The 18,337-nt window shown below is 48.5% G+C and overlaps 1 protein-coding gene across 2 annotated transcripts in view; it reads left to right on the forward strand.

Annotated features, from left to right (window-relative positions):
* The window catches only part of PARG (poly(ADP-ribose) glycohydrolase), a 174,689-nt gene that overhangs the window by 2,224 nt on the left and 154,128 nt on the right, over window positions 1-18,337 (forward strand). The window contains exons 2-3 of one of the 2 annotated variants that reach the window (XM_088463078.1): window positions 7,191-7,257; window positions 16,994-17,596. In XM_088463078.1, coding sequence (XP_088319204.1) covers window positions 7,191-7,257; window positions 16,994-17,596 — 670 coding nt within the window. The remainder of the gene's footprint in view (window positions 1-7,190; window positions 7,258-16,993; window positions 17,597-18,337) is intronic. The other variant, XM_088463079.1, reaches the window with a different exon arrangement.

The following is an 18,337-nucleotide window of genomic DNA, read 5'->3' on the forward strand; positions in this document are numbered from 1 at the left end:
TTTCCTACTCACTTTGACAGCAGCCCATTCTTGTCTTTCTCTCTCCCACTTACTGCTGTGACAGCCACTCACTGTGACAGCAGCGCACTCTCTCTCTCTCCCACTCACCAACAGCAGCGCACCCATGTCTCTCTCTCCCACTCACTGTGACAGCAGTCCATCCATCGTGTCTCTCTCTCTCACTGCTGTGACAGCCACCCACCCACCTGTGTCTCTCGCATTCACTGTGACAGCCACCCACCCATTGTGTCTCTTACATTCACTGTGACAGCCACCCATTGTGTCTCTCTTACATTCACTGTGACAGCCACCCATTGTGTCTCTCACATTCACTGTGATAGCCACCCACCCATTGTGTCTCTCACATTCACTGTGACAGCCACCCACCCGTGTCTCTCTCACATTCACTGTGACAGCCACCCACCCGTGTCTCTCTCACATTCACTGTGATAGCCTCCCACCCGTGTCTCTCTCACATTCACTGTGATAGCCTCCCACCCGTGTCTCTCTCACATTCACTGTGACAGCCACCCACCCGTGTCTCTCACATTCACTGTGACAGCCAGCCACCCACCCACCCGTGTGTCTCTCACATTCACTGTGACAGCCAGCCACCCACCCACCCGTGTCTCTCTCACATTCACTGTGATAGCCAGCCACCCACCCGTGTCTCTCTCACATTCACTGTGACAGCCAGCCACCCACCCGTGTCTCTCTCACATTCACTGTGACAGCTAGCCACCCACCCGTGTCTCTCTCACATTCACTGTGACAGCCACCCACCCGTGTCTCTCTCACATTCACTGTGATAGCCAGCCACCCACCCGTGTCTCTCTCACATTCACTGTGATAGCCAGCCACCCACCCGTGTCTCTCTCACATTCACTGTGATAGCCAGCCACCCACCCGTGTCTCTTTCACATTCACTGTGATAGCCAGCCACCCACCCATGTCTCTCTCACATTCACTGTGATAGCCAGCCACCCGTGTCTCTCTCACATTCACTGTGACAGCCAGCCACCCACCCGTGTCTCTCTCACATTCACTGTGATAGCCAGCCACCCACCCGTGTCTCTCTCACATTCACTGTGACAGCCAGCCACCCGTGTCTCTCTCACATTCACTGTGACAGCCAGCCACCCGTGTCTCTCTCACATTCACTGTGACAGCCAGCCACCCGTGTCTCTCTCACATTCACTGTGACAGCCACCCACCCGTGTCTCTCTCACATTCACTGTGCCAGCCAGCCACCCATCCGTGTCTCTCTCACATTCACTGTGATAGCCAGCCACCCATCCGTGTCTCTCTCACATTCACTGTGATAGCCAGCCACCCACCCGTGTCTCTCTCACATTCACTGTGATAGCCAGCCACCAACCCGTGTCTCTCTCACATTCACTGTGATAGCCAGCCACCCACCCGTGTCTCTCTCTCCCGCTCACTGTGACAGCAGCCCACCCGTATCTCTCGCTCCCTCTCACCAGCCGGCCCGTGTTTCTCTCTCCCACTCACTGTGACAGCAGACCACCCGTATCTCTCCCAGCATCTCTTTTACTGGACTCTCTGCTTGTTTCTAAAAAGGGAGCTGTATGTTTCAGGAACTGCTCCATTATGAGCCCTGTACCCAGCACAATATTTCCTGCTAATGACATTCACACTTCGCTTACAATATGTTTCAATGGGCCTATTAGTTAATGTGTGTTAAGGGTATTCTTTGTAAAATAATAATAATTAAGCATAGTAAATTAAGTTTACAGGGTTATGGTGACAGCTAACCTGAAAATTAACCTGGGAAACTAGTGTTCTTTAAAACGCAATAAAAGAGTGACTCTACAATCCACTAACGGAAACTGTTTGCTTAGTTCTCTTTTATGCAAGTAATGTCCAACACAGGCAAGATATCTACACTACTATACATTTAAGGCAGTTGTGGGAGAAACTGAAACTTACAGGATGTTTTGCTTTCATGACGTATTGAAAACCACATTTTCTTCTTCGGGGTCCATGGGGTCCACAGCCAATACGTTGGGGTATGAATCCTGGTCACCAAACAGTTAAACAAACGAGCTCTCTGCTCCCAGGATGCACCGGGTCCCTCCTTCATATACCCCGCCTCTGGCCCCAGGTAGCCAGTTCTTCCTGTTTGGTGTTTTTCACCACGTAGACAGTGGGACTGCAGGAGCAGTCCCGTAGATGACTATGGGGGAAAAAAAAAAGAAGAGAGTTTTACTCTCCATCTGCGGGTGGTCTGAGCTGTCCTTGAAGCAGCCTCGCGTCTGATTGGAGACGCACCGGCCACCTGCTACAACTACCCCCTCCGGCGACGCAACGCTGGTTTCGCGCCAGTGGTTTCGGCAGGGGCTCTGAGCCCTGGACTGCGCCCGGGACACGGGATGACAAGTAAGAGGTGGGCTCGGTGGCCGCTGACGCCGGGACCACGTGGTGGTCCGGCCTACGGTGGTGGAGACTGGCCGGAGGTGCGCTGCAGTCGGGAGGGCAGATCAGCCTGTCTCTTACACTAGACCGCCGGGACATGACACAGCTCCTGACAAGTCGGAGGTTTTTTTCTTTGGCGGCGGCCATTTCAGTTTGCCAAGCGGGTCCAGGCAGCATAGGGCAGGTTCTCTTTCCCCGGCGGCCCCGCCCCCAATCCACACGCTAGCCCAGTCACTGCTCTCAGCGTTGTGGGTTGCTCCTCCCAACTTCCCTATATGAGCAGCCAGCATGCACTTTCAGGTGCTCTCAGACGCTGCTCGCTCAGGAGGCTGGGCAGTCTCCCTGTATATCTCTCCTACTGCTGGATCAGGTTTTACAGAGCTCTGTCCTACTAAGCCTAGGGCTATTTTTGTAGTGGCAAGAGCTAAAAAATTGCATATTGCTCGCAGAGTGTTTATGCATTACATGTGTTTGGTGTTTACTGTGTCTGGTACTGTCTTTTATGCTTAAATAGCTGTCAGTCCTCTAAACCTATCACTACTGTTTTTTTTCCCCTCATCCCTCAGCTACGTGTGTGTGCGGTTGGGAGTAGACAGTCAGCACACGTGCTCTCGGAAACTTGGCATAAGTGTATATTATGTCTGAGGGTCAGGTGGCACAAGCCCCTTTGCTGATATCCTGTATAGCCTGCAGAGCAGGATTATCCTCACAGGATCTTGTACAAAATGGACTGTGTGGGAACTGTTTTAGACAGTCGCCACATCAGTGAAATTTACCAGTTGCGAGGCCTGAGCCCCCCTGGGCTTCTTTTTCCCAGGTTATAGCTCAGGTGGCGGAGAGTTTGGCTGCCCCTGCACTCCCGGTTTGGGGGTTCCCTCAGCAGATGCATCCCCCTATGGTTATGCCCTCTGTTTCCATCATGGATGGACTTTGGCTGTTCTGGTTTGGCGGCCTGTGGTGGCTGAAAAACCCCAGAGGATGACGCCACACCTCTACCAGCACCAAAGTCCAGACAGCGTTCGGCCTCCCACGCAGGTGAGTATTCCAGTACATCCTCCTCTGAGGAGGAGGCACGAGATTCCTCTCAGGAGTCTAGCTCCGAAGAGGCTGAAGATCATTTCCCGGTGGTTGATGTCCCCTTTTTGATCAGGGCAGTCAAATCGGTGCTAAATATTGAGGAAGGGGAGCCTCCACATAGGAAGATGCCGCTGTTTAAATGCCAGAAAGTGGTTAAGGCGGAGTTCCCCAAGTCAGAACATAACTTATGGGGAAAGCATGGGTCTGTCCGGATAAGAAAAGCCGTCCCTCCAAAAGAGTGGCGCTTTTATATCCTTTTCCACCAGAAGAATGTGCTAAATGGGAGACTCCACCATCTGTTGATGCACATGTGGCACAGCTGATAAAGCGTACCTGCTTCTGATCCCGGTGGCTTCGTTAAAGGAAGCCACGGATAGAAGACTTGAGGGTTGCCTTTTTTCGTTATCAGGAACAGCCACTCGTCCAGCTATGGCTACAGCTTGGGTTTCAAGGGCCATTGAGGAATGGGTGAAAACTCTGGCAGAATCTTTGCCAGATACATCCAAGGAACAGCTGGACATGATTTCCTTTATCAAGGAGGGGGTGTCTTATCTGGGAGAGGCGGCCTTGGATGCTGGGATTCTTTCTTCCAAGGTCTCAGCGGAGTCCGTGGTAGCACATAGGATCCTCTGGTTGAAAGATTGGAAAGCGGATGCGGGCTCCAAAAAGGCCCTGGAATCCCTTCCATTCACAGGAGGAGTTCTTTTTGGTCCAGCATTGGCCAAAATTGTGGCCTCCATGGCAGCCTCAAAAGCTGCGAGTCTACCTTCAGCAACTTTGGCTAAACCCAGACGATCGTCCTTGCGAGGTTTTCGACCACAGGGCAAGACCAGAGGTCAGCCCTCAGCAAGATTTCCGGCTAAGAAAACGGGACCTAGGAAACCCTGGCAAAACAAGCGTCCAGTTTCCAGAGTCCCGGATAAACCAGTGGCCTGATGGGACGGGCCCCCTCTGGGGGATCCCAGGGTAGGGGGCCGACTTCTTCAGTTTTCAGAAACCTGGCATCTCACAACGGAGGATGCCTGGATTCGGGGAGTGATCTCCCGGGGGTACGCCCTGACTTTTTGGAGAAGTCCTCCTCAGAGATTTTTTGGCGTAAACCCGAAGGAGGGTTCAGTAAGGGCTTTGGCCCTTCAACAAGCAATCCAATCACTACTAGCGTCGGAAGTTGTTATTCCGGTGCCAGGGAATCAATTACGGAAGGGGTTTTACTCCAACCTGTTCTTGTTTCAGAAACCGAATGGGTCATACCGGCCCATTCTAAATTTGAAAGGGCTCAACAAGTTTATTCGCGCCCCCGGGTTCCGTATGGAAACGTTGCGGTCGGTTGTGTTGGCAATGGAACAGGGGGATACCTCCACATACCAATCACCTGGCTCCATCAACAATTTCTACGATTTGCTGTAGGGGGAGAACATTTTCAGTTTTAGGCCCTACCATTTGACCTATCCACGGCTCCCCGGGTGTTCACCAAGGTGATGGCGGTAATGGTGGCATGTCTCAGACGCCAGGGTGTCAGAATTTTGCCTTACTTGGACGATCTTCTGTTGCTAGGTCAGTCTCCGCAGCAGTAACAGGATCATTTGGGACTGACTGTGTCCTGTCTGTACAGTCACGGCTGGATTATAAACTGGAAGAAGTCGTCACCCCTTCCAGTACAGCAGATGTGTCACTTGAGGGCAAGATTGGACTCCGTGGCACAGAGAATATATCTGCCAGAGGAGAAGATTCTTGCCCTGCAATTGCGAATATGCAGAGTGCTTCACAACAGACAAATATCTGTCCAGTCAGCTATGCATGTGCTGGGATCAATGGTGTCCACCTTCAGTATGGTGGAATACGCTCAATTTCACTCCAGAACCATTGCAGCAGTTAATTCTATCCCGCTGGAACAAGAATTACCGCACGATCAAGTCCCAGATACTGCATCTGTCTCCGGAAGAGCGATTATCCCTGTCGTGGTGGTTACAGACAAGGCATCTCAGACAGGGTCGTCCCTTTTGGGTATCGGATTGGACATTGCTCAAGACCGATGCAAGTCTTCAGGGCTGGGGGCGATGACAGGATCACACACTTTTCAGGGGAAGTGGACAGAGGCGGAAATCCTTCTATCCATAAATATCCTGGAGCTAAGAGCAATACTCAAAGCTTGAGTTCAGGCTCAGGAAATTTTAAAGGGCAGGCCTGTGCAGATACAGTCAGACAATCGCACCGCGGTAGCCTACCTAAATCATCAGGGAGGCACAAGGAGTCGGGCTGCCTTGACAGAAGTGTCAAGGATTCTAGTGTGGGCAGAACATCACCTCCCCACAATATCTGCCGTATTCATTCCGGTAGTCCTGAATTGGGAGGCAGACTCTCAGTCGGCAGGAGATAAATGCAGGAGAGTGGGCCCTGCATCCACAGGTATTTCAAGACCAAGTGGACAGATGGGGTCTACCATAAATAGACCTTATGGCATCAAGAAGGAACAATAAGGTTCCCAGGTACGGAGTTTGTAGACACACTTGCGGTAAAATGGCGTTACAGGCTAGCATATCTGTTTCCGCCGTTTGCTCTTCTTCCCAGAATTATCAGGAAGAACAAGCAAGAGGGCAGTACGGTGATAGTAATAGCTCCGGCATGGCCGAGACGTCATTGGTTCTCCGATCTACAGTCTCTGGGACTGATTCAGACCCGGCCGCAAGCACTCGCAACCGTGTAGATGGTGGCCCAGAGTGCATGCGCACGACGGAGCCAGCTCCATCGTGCGCATGCGCGACACCCGGATAGCGACGGGCACTCCGTCGATCCAGGTCTGGTACCAAAAGGGGCGTGCTGTCGATGTTGAGTGACAGCACGCCCCCTTTGGTGGGCGGGCCGGGGGAGTGGCTGCCCAAACAGAGGCGTTCCCATGTGATTGTCTCCGTTTGGGGCCGGCCCCAAATTTTATGCTTTTGACACCTTTGCTTCTCAGGATGCCTCCTTCGGGCTTAGGATTCTCCTCTCTTCCGAGACCCAGGAGCGTCCCCGCCCGTAGGATTAGTGCTTTGGGATATCCCCAATGTATTGGCTATGGACCCCGAAGCAGAAAATAAGAGTTATGGTATAATATACCTTCGTTAACTCTTTCTTCGAGGTCCATGGGGCCCACAGGACACCCACCCTAGCGCACCTGTAGTACCGGGGGTCTCCGTAAATTTTCTTTTCTCTTTGAGAGAGTGGACTAGTGAGTGTGGGTTCTTCTTTCTTATCTTTTTTTGTCTTCGCCTGCTTGAGCTTGGTAACGAACTGGCTACCTGGGGCATAAGGCGGGGTATATGAAGGAGGGACCCGGTGCATCCTGGGTGCAGAGAGCTCGTTTGGTGACCGGGATTCATACCCCAACGTATTGGCTGTTGACCCCATGGACCTCGAAGAAAAAGAGTTAACGAAGGTATATTATACCATAACTCTTATTTTTGTTTCCTGGTATTTTAGACCTTTGTCACTACATTGCCATTTTTTGCTAGTTCATGGCTTCTCTGTTATCTCATGTGCATTGTGCCCTTTGTGTAGGTAAATTCCCAGCTCATTTCCTGTAAACTTTATAAACTACTACTGTTGCTTCTACAGTAAGTTTGTGATTCGGAGAAACGTCCAAAAGTGGAGTAACAGCTGTATCTCTCTGTAATAGCTAATTGTACCATATTTCACAGTTTTTAAACAGCGGACCCTCCATTCTTGGTTTGGACATAAAGGTCGAAGAGCAGACGAGCTTAAAAGGTAAGGAAGCTCCACATGTACACGACAACCTTTCCTTGTATCTGCATTTATTTGAATAACCAAGATCTTTAAGTTATACACAATCTTTTGTTTATGGTTATTATAATATTCCATGTTATGTCCTGCTCTTTTGTATTGGCAAATTTTGTTTTTATTTCCATTGTCGTTCTTCTCATTAAAGTTGTCTAAAGTTTTAAGTAGATCTACACTGGGCTTCTTCTGTAGAAGTTCCACGTGATGTGTTCTTGTGTGCATAGCCTGATATTGCAGTACGGCAAACTTCCCTTTTCTTTTTCATCATGGCTGGGGGACACTGGACCATGGGGTTGTAGATGGGACTGCAAGGAGCTGGCACTTAACTAACGCTGTAACTTTAACCCAAGCTCCTCTCCTCTGCAACCCTATGACTGCAGTGTAGTTTTAAGTGCTTGAGGAGTTAGGCACGTTTTTAGGAGGGCTGCTATGCAGCCCTTTTCTAGCTAGGGCTTGTTTTATTTTATTTGTAATTTTTTGTTTTAATTAGGGTACTGCGCCCAGTTGAAGTGCCGCGGCAAGGAAGGGGGTGCGCTAACCGGCGGCATACCCCATAGCATTCTGGTCTCATCAGAGACCGCCTGGGCCAGAGGACAGTGCATGCATGCACCCTGGTAGAGGGCGCAGGGGGTCAGCGCTGTCCTGGATGGCGGCACCATCTTGCTGGGCTATCTGAGAGGCGGCTCCTGCTGGGAGAGCACCGGACACATGCCGTCCGTTTCCAGGGCATACCAAGTGTTTTCCATGGAGGGGGGAATAACACTTGGCAGGCTGAGGCTGTCGATATCGGCGCATAGCGGGGGGCAGAGCCTACCAACACTGGCTCCCCGCACTCCACAGCAGCAGTTGAACATTCCTCACTGCGCAGGAAGCTGTTTGGCTCTGAAGCAGCCATCGCTTCTGCCTCTGCGGGAGGACAGGAACCAGCAGCCACAGGCTCCTGTCCTCTGCTGGGTTTAGCCTCCAAGGAAGCTAAGTACTTGTCTATTGTTATTGGCTGTCTGGGAGTCTGGCAGTGCTCAGTGATTTGCATTATTTTCTTTTTCTTTACAAACTGGCTACCTACATCCGCTGGTTAGTGAAAACGCATGGCAGATATGACTGACAATTCAAAGCCTGTCAATGTCCAAACCCCTACTATGGCGATTTTTTTTTGTGTGCCAAGTGTCATGTGAAATTGCCATGTGGACAGTTGGACTCCGGGGCGCTGTGCGTGGACTGTCACACGGGGCCTAGTTGCGCGCAGGCGTCAGGTGGTGCTGCATATACGCTTTGGACGAACCGGTGTGAGCTCAGGCTATGGGTCGGTAGCTCTCCAACTTGGTGAAGCCGCATGGTGATTCAGCGGGAAGAACAGGCTCACGTGGCTGCCGCACCTGTCCCTATCATGCAGTCGTTGTGGTCCCCCACCCGGGGCCCGATCCACCTTGGCTTCGTACAATGGAGTGCACAGCGGCGGGATTCAAGAAGGTTTCCCCTGTATGGAACGGTTCTTTGAGGATCCTGAGCTCCACACGGCGCATAAGTGTCTTCCTTTGTCCAGGGGACCGTTAAATGTTTTGGATTCCGAGGAGGTGGTGAAACTTCCAAAGGAGAAGGTTCTCCCTGAGGAGGAGGGTCCAGAGCCCACTTTGGGTCAAAGTGTGGAGGACCTCATTACTGCAGTGAGGCAGTCTCTGGACTGCCTGGACTTGGATTACCCAGGCAGCAGCGGTGGGACCGTTCAAGCGTTAGTGTAAAAGGATTATTTGTTTCTCGGCTTCCTTGGACCTCTCGGATCTTGTCAAGGAGGTGTGGAAGGCGCCGGATAAGAAGTTCTCCATCCCTCGCAAGTTTGCTGCCATTTACTTGTTCCCGCCAGACCAGGTCGCCAAGTGGGAACAGCCTCCCAAGGTTGATGCGGCAGTGGCTTGTTTGGCCAAGCACACTGCGCATCCGGTTCAGTGTCCTTCAAGGATCCCCTGGATAAAAAATTGGAAGGCTACCTTCGGTCTATTGTTATTGGCTCGGGGGTAGTTATTCGCCCTTTGCTGGCCTTCGCGTGTGTCTCTCGAGCCATGGACACAAGGCCGACTGACTGGTTGCTGGACTTCAGGATGACTTGCCCAGTGATGCTTTACTGGATTTGGCTGAACAGCTTCGTGGGGCAGCTGAATATGTGTGCGAGGCCATCCAAGATGGTGCTCAGGTGTCCTCCAGGGTTTCGGTTATGGCCGTCTCTGCTCGGAGGGCACTGTCTACACGCCTGGGATGCTGACGTTGAATCCAAGCGTTCTTTAGAATCTCTTCCTTTTTGCGAGGGGGTTCTGTTTGGCTCTGAGTTGGATACCCTCATTGACCAAGCCACCAGCGGCAAAAGTACTTTCCTGCCCGTAGTTGCCCAAAAACAGCGGGGCCCACGGTTCCGCGCTTTTTACTCTTCCTTTCGAGGGGGAGAATCGGTTAGAGGTCATGCTGCCCGGGGATGGTTTTCCCCCAGGAGGGGTTCGGCTCCTTGGGGAAGGTTTTCGGCTGCCTCCTCCAATTCAGGGACCTGTGGGTGGCGTCGAAGGCCGATGCCTGGATGAGGGGTATTGTCTCCCGGGACACGGAGAAGAGAATGGCCTTGGACCAAGCTATCAGTTCTCTGCTTTCAGAATGAGTTATTGTTCTGGCGTCTCAATGAAGCTGGTATTTTACTCCAACCTCTTCCTTGTTCCGAAGCCTAACGGCACCTATCGCCCGAACTTGAATCTACGGGCCTTGAACACTAGTCTGGAGAGATTCTAATCAGTGATACAGGGAATGTCGGGCAACACGTTTTTTGCCTCGCTCGACGTCAGGGACGCGTACCTCCCACGTTCCTTTTTGGCCGGATCACCACTCTCTCCTCCGGTTCACAGTCAGGCACACTATCCGTTCCAGGCCCTGCCATTCGGCTTGGCAACAGTCCCACGCAGCTTCAGGAAGATCATGGCAGCTATGGCGAGCCTGTTGCACACGGGCGGGATAAAGGCCATTCCCTATTTGGACGATCTGCTAGTGAAAGCACAAAGTGTGGACCACACTGTGCAGGTGCTTCAGGATCCTGAACTTCGAGAAGTCTCACCTGACGCCTTGTCAGTGCTTGATGTTTCTGGGAGTGATCTTCGATACATCTCTCCAAAGAGTCTTCCTGCCAAGTCCAAAGCCCGGGCCCTCCAGGATTTGGTCGCAATGGTACTGTTGATGCTTCGCCTGTCAATCTGGCTGTGCATGTAGTTGTTGGGTACGATGGTCTCCACCTTCGAGACCATCCAGTACGCACTTTTCCACTCGCGAGACTTCCAGTGAGACTCTCCGCAATTGGTCGGGTCGCACGGAGGCCTCTTCTCTCAGCTTCTGGTTCTTTCAGACAGCACTCGTCAATCCCTTCGATGGTGGCTGGTTTCTAATCACCTGCTCCAAGGTCGCTCCATGGTCACTCGTAGCTGGGTCATTGTGACTACAGACGAAAGTTTCAGTGGTTGGGGTGCTGTGACGTCGAGTCTTCATCTTCAGGGTCTTTGGTTGTCTTCGGAGACTGCCCTACCATTCAATGTGCTGGAGCTTCAAGCCATCTATCTGGCTCTTTTTGGGAGCCCAGTCCATCCTGGCCGGCTGCCCAGTGAGAATTCAGTCGGACAACGCCATGGCTGTGGCATATGTGAACCATCAGGGCGGCAGCCATGGCAGAGGCTAGGCGCATTTTAGCTTGGGCAGAGGCCTTTGTTCCTGCACTCTGGGCGGTGTTCATTCCGGGCATAGAAAAATAGAGAGGTGGACTTCCTCAGCAGGACCACCTTCCTGCCGGGGGAGTGTTCTCTTCCTCCCTGAGGTCTTCCAGCAGTTGGTACGGATGTGGGGCTTTTTGGAGGTGGACCTGATGGTGTCTCGGCACAACTGCAAGGTTCCCCCGATTTTGTGCGAGATCCATGGAACCAATGGCCTGTGCAGTGGATGTCATGACCTTTCTGTGTAGCTTTCGGCTGGCATATATTTTTCCTCTAATTCCCATGTTACCTCGGGTACTCTGGCATGTCAGGGAGCAACAGGTTTCCGGGGATCCTCGTTGCTCCAAACTGGCGGTGCAGATCATGGTATGCCGCCATTCTCAATCTGGCTGTCGAACTTGGTTGGCGCCCTCCGCAGTGACCAGATCTGCTCCTGTGAGGTCCGTTTCGGCACAAGGACCTTCCTCTATTGGCTTTAACGGCCTGGTTTTTGAGACTGAGCTCTTAAGCTGGCCACACACAGTGATACTTTACACGATTTGGCCGATTTCGACGACTCGTGACGAAAAATCGTGTAAATTATGCCAAAATCCTCACTCACGATCACGATGAGTTGCGCGTCCCCGCTGGTCGCGCATCTCATTGTCAGATGTGCCGTGCTATAGGGCAGATCTGACAATCTAGGAAAGCGATGCACTGTGAAAGTCTGGATGCAGGAGAGAATAATAAAAAGCGCTGCTGATTGGAGACCCTTTAGCTTAATAATAATAAATACAATTTAATGTCATATACAAATGGCCATATATAAGCACACAAAAATACAAGACAATTTACATAAATGACAGTATATAAAATTGTTTTCTAAAATATCAGGTTACTATCTGAGCATATGGTTATAGAGCAGCCACAAGACATAGCAGGCCGCCAACACCTCCACATATGTTACTGTATTGCCTTGTATTTTTGTGTGCTTATATATGGCCATTTGTATGTGACATTAAATTGTTTTTATTATTATTAAGCTAATGGTTCTCCAATCAGCAGCGCTTTTTATTATTCTCTTTTTTGGCTCTTACTGCTAAGAGGTGTGGCAATTACCTCTATTAGTAAGCTGCAGCACAGATTGGGAAAAAGTTTGATATCTCCATATTCTGATCAGGTGCTTAAGTGTGTGTGTTTTGGTGTTTGTACTGGATGCAGGAGAGATCGTATGAAGATTGGACACCAAATCGTGTGGAGATCGTATGCAGAGCTGCCGGGGAGAGTTTCAAGGGAAATCGTACACATCGGCTGATCGTGAGCACATCGCTATGTCTGTGGGCACCATTAAAAGTGAAGGGGTTTTCCCCTTCTGTTGTCCGTACTATGTTGCAGGCTCTGATCCTGGTTACGTCGCACAACTATCGCAGGGTCTTGAAGATTTGCATCTTGTGATTTGAACGACACGAAGTTTCACCTTCCGAGGTTGCTAGCTTTCCTTCAAGGAGGTTTGGAAGCCTGCTTGCGGCTTGTTTATTGAAAGTACATATTTCGACTCTGTCAATTTATTTTCAGCGGCGTCTGACCCTCCTGCTAGAGGTTCGGACTTGCAGGGAGTGTTGCTTGTTCAACCTCCATTTCAACCACCAGTGGCTCCGTGGGATCTGACCTTAGTCCTCTCCGCTCTTAAGCAGGTTCCTTTTTGAGCCTATGGATTCCGTGGACCTTAGATTTGTCACGTGGAAATTGGTTTTCCTTATGGTCATTGCCTCAGCTCTGCGGGTCTTGGAGTTAGGGGCCTTGTCTTGCAGACCGCCGTTCCTCATATTCCATGACGATCGAGCGATTCACCGAACAGTTCCTTCGTTCCAACTGAAAGTTGTTTTGGCTTTCCACTTAAACCAGGAAATTGTCCTGGTTTAAGTGTTATCCCTATCGGAGACTTCCCGGTACCTGAACGATCTAGCTCTGTTGGGCGTCGTCCGGGCCCTGCGGATCTACTTGGACAGGGCGTCAACCCTCCGTCGACTGATTCCCTACTGGTTCTCTACTGCGCTCAGAAACGTGGTTGGCCGGCTACGAAGCAGACCATTGCATTGGATCCGCTCAGTCATCTCTCGAGCATATGCTGATGCGGGGCTGCCGGCACCTGCCATGGTGTCTGCGCATTGTACTCGGGCAGTGGCAACTTCCTGGGCGGCGCGTAACGGAGCCTCGACAGAACAAGTCTGCCGCGCAGCTACCTGGTCCTCTGTCCACACATTGGCGTGTTTAAACAGGTTTCATGTTTTTACCTCCGGCGATACCAACTTTGGGCGTACAGTTCTCCGGCCAGGCAGCCTGAGCGTTCCCTACCCCTGGGGGTGATGTTTGAATGTCCCATGGTCCAGTGGTCCCCAGCCTTGATGAAAGAGAAAAGAGGATTTTTGGTTACTTATTGTTGAATCCTTTTCTCTGAATCAGGCTGGGGGACACTGCGTCTCCCCCCCCCCCCCCCTCATGCTCAGTCGTGTTGTGTTTTATTTTTAACCATGTGGGTACCTGCGGTACTGTTTGTTTATTGAGTTGCTGCTTCTCCTTACTAGGCACTTTTTTAAGTTTTACTGCAGCCATGGGGTTGCAGAAGGGAGGAGCCTGGGTTAAAGCTACAGAGTTAGTTAATTGCCAGCTCCTTACAGTCCCATCTACAACCCCATTGCCCAGTGTCCCCTAGCCTGATTCGGAGAAAAGGATTCCACGGTAAGTAACCAAAAATCTTCTTCCTCTTCCTCCTCTTCTTCCTCTTCCTCCTCTTCCTCCTCTTCTTCCTCTTCTTCCTCTTCTTCCTCTTCCTCCTCTTCCTCTTCTTCCTCTTCCTCTTCTTCCTCTTCCTCTTCTTCCTCTTCCTCTTCTTCCTCTTCCTCTTCCTCTTCCTCTTCCTCTTCTTCCTCTTCCTCTTCCTCTTCCTCTTCCTCTTCCTCTTCCTCTTCTTCCTCTTCTTCCTCTTCTTCCTCTTCTTCCTCTTCTTCCTCTTCCTCTTCTTCCTCTTCCTCTTCCTCTTCCTCTTCCTCTTCCTCTTCCTCTTCCTCTTCCTCTTCCTCTTCCTCTTCCTCTTCCTCTTCCTTCTTCCTTCTTCCTTCTTTCTTCTTCCTCCTCTAATAAGCTTTGTTTCAATACCGTAACGTCCCATGAGGCTGTTAGATGATCTGTCGCTTAAGTGAATCTCCCCCTTAGTGTGAGGTTTCTCCATGATTGCCAACCATCCAATATATGGAAAAATCCGCATAGGGAGTAAAATAAATAATTAAATTTTTACATGCACTACAATAAGAAAAAATATTTGTTTTAAAAATCACTTCACAGTCCTAGCCCAGCCTTTTTCCAGACATTAGGGAGTGCTGTCACTTTTGGCAGACACCGAAGACAAACTGTATATGTTTTTAAACAGTGTGGGCAGTAAAAAGATCTTGTCTGATTCCTGGTAGTGCTATCACGTATGATAAAATGTGAGGTGGTTGTTACCCTTTTTATGTTTCCATTACAATAACAAATTTGTGTCTTTTTTTTCATTACCACCACTTGTGCGTGCTTTGTTATTTTGTGGTCATTTCTTTTCAAGAAGCCAGATTCACTGCTGAAAGCATATAAGTAATATAAAATTCAAAATGTTATATTCTTTTCAAGAATCTAAAGCAAATCTGCTGGCACTGAAAGGTGCAATTAGTAGACTAGGTCCTTTTGATTTACTGTACAGTACTCAGAACCTAGTTAAATATTGAGCAACTTCACTTACTAAATGTCAGCCTACGTTTTGATTTATATATTAGTGGTGCAATTTATATCTTCTTAAACACAGCATAATCTTTTACATTATGTCAGCTAAAGCTGGGTACACACGATAAGATATATCCTACGATATATCATTCAGACGTGGATTGGGTCAATATATCCTATGGATCGTAAAGTGTGTGCGCCCGATCGCTCATGCTCGGCGGTCGTTCATGGCATCATTCAATCTGCTGTGGTGCACAGCGGATGGGACGACGTGGTGAACGACAACATGCTGCGAAAGGCAGCATGGAACGATATATCGTGCAGTTGTGCACCAGATGATGAAGTGCATATGACCGTTCCGATATATCGTTACATTGCGAAGTTCCGTCACTGTGTACCCTTCTTAAGTGACTTCTCTATTGTTTAATTTGGAATCTTCATTTCACTCTGTCCAAAGTTGTTGTCCATACTTTTTATAGGGCAGAGGTTCCCAAACTCTATCCTCAGTTCACTCTACCAGACCAGATTTTAAGGATATCCATCCAACTCAGTCAATTTTATTTAACCATCTGTGATCAGCCATGGATATCTCTAAAACCTGAACTGATGGGGTGCCTTGAGGACTGCGTTTGGGAACCTCTGGTATAGGGGAATGGGGCTGGTACACTGAGTATTTTTTCAGTGTTCTCCCCAGGTTAGTTTTTTGCGGGTGCACCACCACCTGGCAAGAAACAACCTACCACCCGGTACTTTTGGGAGCCTTCAAGTGGGGACAGTATCTGGGAGCTGTATAAAAAGGACCAGATCCTACAGACTTTGCAGCTTTTTCATAATCAGATGACTGGACCTCTAATAAGATTAGAGGAGAATTAATATATAAAATGTTATTTCAAGTTTAAATCATTATAAGGTCAGGATTTAAAACATTTTATTATTGCGAAGACCCCCACCCAGCTACTTCTTGATGCCACCTGGCTGGAAAAAAATTCTGGGGAGAACACTGTTATTTATGCTGTTTTATCAGAGTAGTCAACTAGTATGACTTATGATGTATTTATAATAGTAGATATCACTACTTTCCAGTGAATAAACTAGTTTTAAAATGCATTACAGTAAAATTTTATGAAATTTCAGTTAATGAAGAACATCATAGCAAGCTTAGAGTTGAATGAACAATTCAGAGTGCTAAACCCAGTATTCACACCAGAAATACTTTAATGCCAGGCACCATTATCAGGTCGTGGGCTGAAGTGCGGACCTGGGGTGTGTGGGAGAAGAGTGAACCGATCCCTTAGATGAAGTGTGCAGAGAGTGCAGCGTAATTACCAAACCACTGTCCTAATCCTCTGTTGGAACAGGCTGTGTATCTCTATGCTGGTCAAGATGGAGGGACCGTATGCTGTGAATTCTCTCTGCACGGGATTGAGGTGGAGGGGCTGTCCAGGATCCTCTTTCCGGCTGGGCAATACTCTGTAAGGCCAGCTGGCCATGGGTACCGGGCAGTGTGTAAAAAAAAAAAAAAGCCGGAAGGAGCACCCATCAAAAGGCCCTGGGGAGAACACTGTAAACCTATTCTCTGTATAGCCTAAATATGTAAATGTAAAAATCTAAATGCAGGCTGATATGCTCTTTCATCTTGCATGTTCTGTAAACAAGCAGTATTGCACTAATGGTCATTCTGTATTTTATTATAATATGAGAAGATGGTTCAGCGCATTTCATCATGTATTGCGTTTTTGCTTTTTCATTCATTGATTTCATTGCTACATTATGGTCTGGAGGTCTCCATTCTAGTTTTTCTACAAGGGAAATTTCAACTCAATAATAGGAAGGGAAGAAGAGAAAACACAGGGTGTCTGGAACTCAAATGTTTCAATTCAATTCAGCATGACGTCCCACCTCGCATCGCCGCGATAACTGGCTGCACACGTACCTGCCATGTACGGTAGTGCCAACATCGCGAGGGAAAATTTGCAATGCCAGCGGACACGATGTGACACTTCAGAATGGCACATCGCGTCAATTGAGTTGAATTGAATCTCCTCAAAATGTCCCAGTAATGTTGCTTTTAGATTTTAATTGTTTTTCTTTTATTCCGAACTTGTTCTTGTGTCTATTGGTCCTGTTTTATATGTAGTGTCGTAGGAGAATACATTGCTATGTGTTGGAGAAAAGCCCACATTGTTAAAGGGTTTTCAGCTCTGTAGTGTTAAGACATCCAAGTTTCTATTGTTGTACAGGTGTCATAGTAAACGCAATCGCAGCCTTCTAGCCATCAAGATGAGTTCCGACGGAAAGACTAACACATGTGATGAATGCACAGTCACCTCTACAGGCACAGAAACTCCCAGTAAAGATCACAACCGAAACAATCAAGGAAATGAGGAAACACACACACCTTCATCATATGACAATAAAATAGATGAAGAATGTAACTCGACAGCGACAAATCCATCACCGAGTGATCCCACTTCTCCAAATTCTGAAAGCCCCGAAAAGAGCCTAGAATCACTTTCAGATAAAAGAGGTGAAAATTTACGAAAAACCTTACATGATGAGCACTTGCCATGTGAATCAGGAGACAGGGAAAGGAAACCTGAGTCAGACATGGATGTTGACCAAGAAGATCTAGTAGATGATCAAAAGAATAAAACTTTCCTGGAGCTAAATAAAAAGCCTGACTGTGAGGTGAAAGAAGAACAACAAAAGAAAGTGAAGGATGGAGAACCGTCTGATGACCATTTGTGTAGTGAAGCTGGTGCAGCAGGAAAAAGTAGTGAAAGCCAGAGATTATCAATCTTATCTCATCACATTATTCCTGAAAAAAAGACAGAAGAAATGAGGTAACAGTTTTCATGCTTGCTCCTTAAAATGTCTGCATGTGTCTGTTAGTGATCTTCTAAAATAACACCTTTTTTCTTGGGCCAACAAGAACATAGATCTGTCTAAGTGATGCCCGCTCCATCTTATATTCAGATTGCTATATATTTTTTATGTGCTCACTAAAATGCAACATGATTTATTATCCATTTACCACATTAAGCATTGTAGCTTAAATAAACAAAAATATGTTTTTTAAATATTGGTTGGGTATGTAATACTGCAATACTACTTTTGTTTTATTAGATTGCTTTTGTTTCTGTAGCTGCTTCTATTACATCTTCTCTAATGCTTGCTACACAATGGGGATGATGCAGAGTGTGCACTATGGCAGTTTGCATACTGTAAAATTGTTCTGCACATGACAAAAAAAACTTATGCACACACACATTTTCACTTATGCAGATTTACGTAATTCTGGCACTAAAGTCTTCCTGCACCAGGAGAAGATAGTGGGGGTACGTTTTATGGCAGGCCATGTACAGTAGGGCATGTTTGTTTAATTGAAAATAGATGCAGAAAGAAAACCAGACGCAGTTTCGTCTTGAGAAATCTGTGTTATTTTCATGTGGTCAGGGGAAGGTTCAATGCGCTAATTCTCACGACGGCCACCAGCAATAGTGAGCCGCTAGTGATTAGGTATGCATCTGTGATGCTGATAGCTAATCTCTTCATTGCTCAGCCGTATGTTATATATTTGTGTG

This window comes from Taudactylus pleione, unplaced genomic scaffold (assembly GCF_031769625.1).
Source record: "Taudactylus pleione unplaced genomic scaffold, aTauple2 ptg001314l, whole genome shotgun sequence".
Taxonomy (NCBI): Eukaryota; Metazoa; Chordata; class Amphibia; order Anura; family Myobatrachidae; genus Taudactylus; species Taudactylus pleione.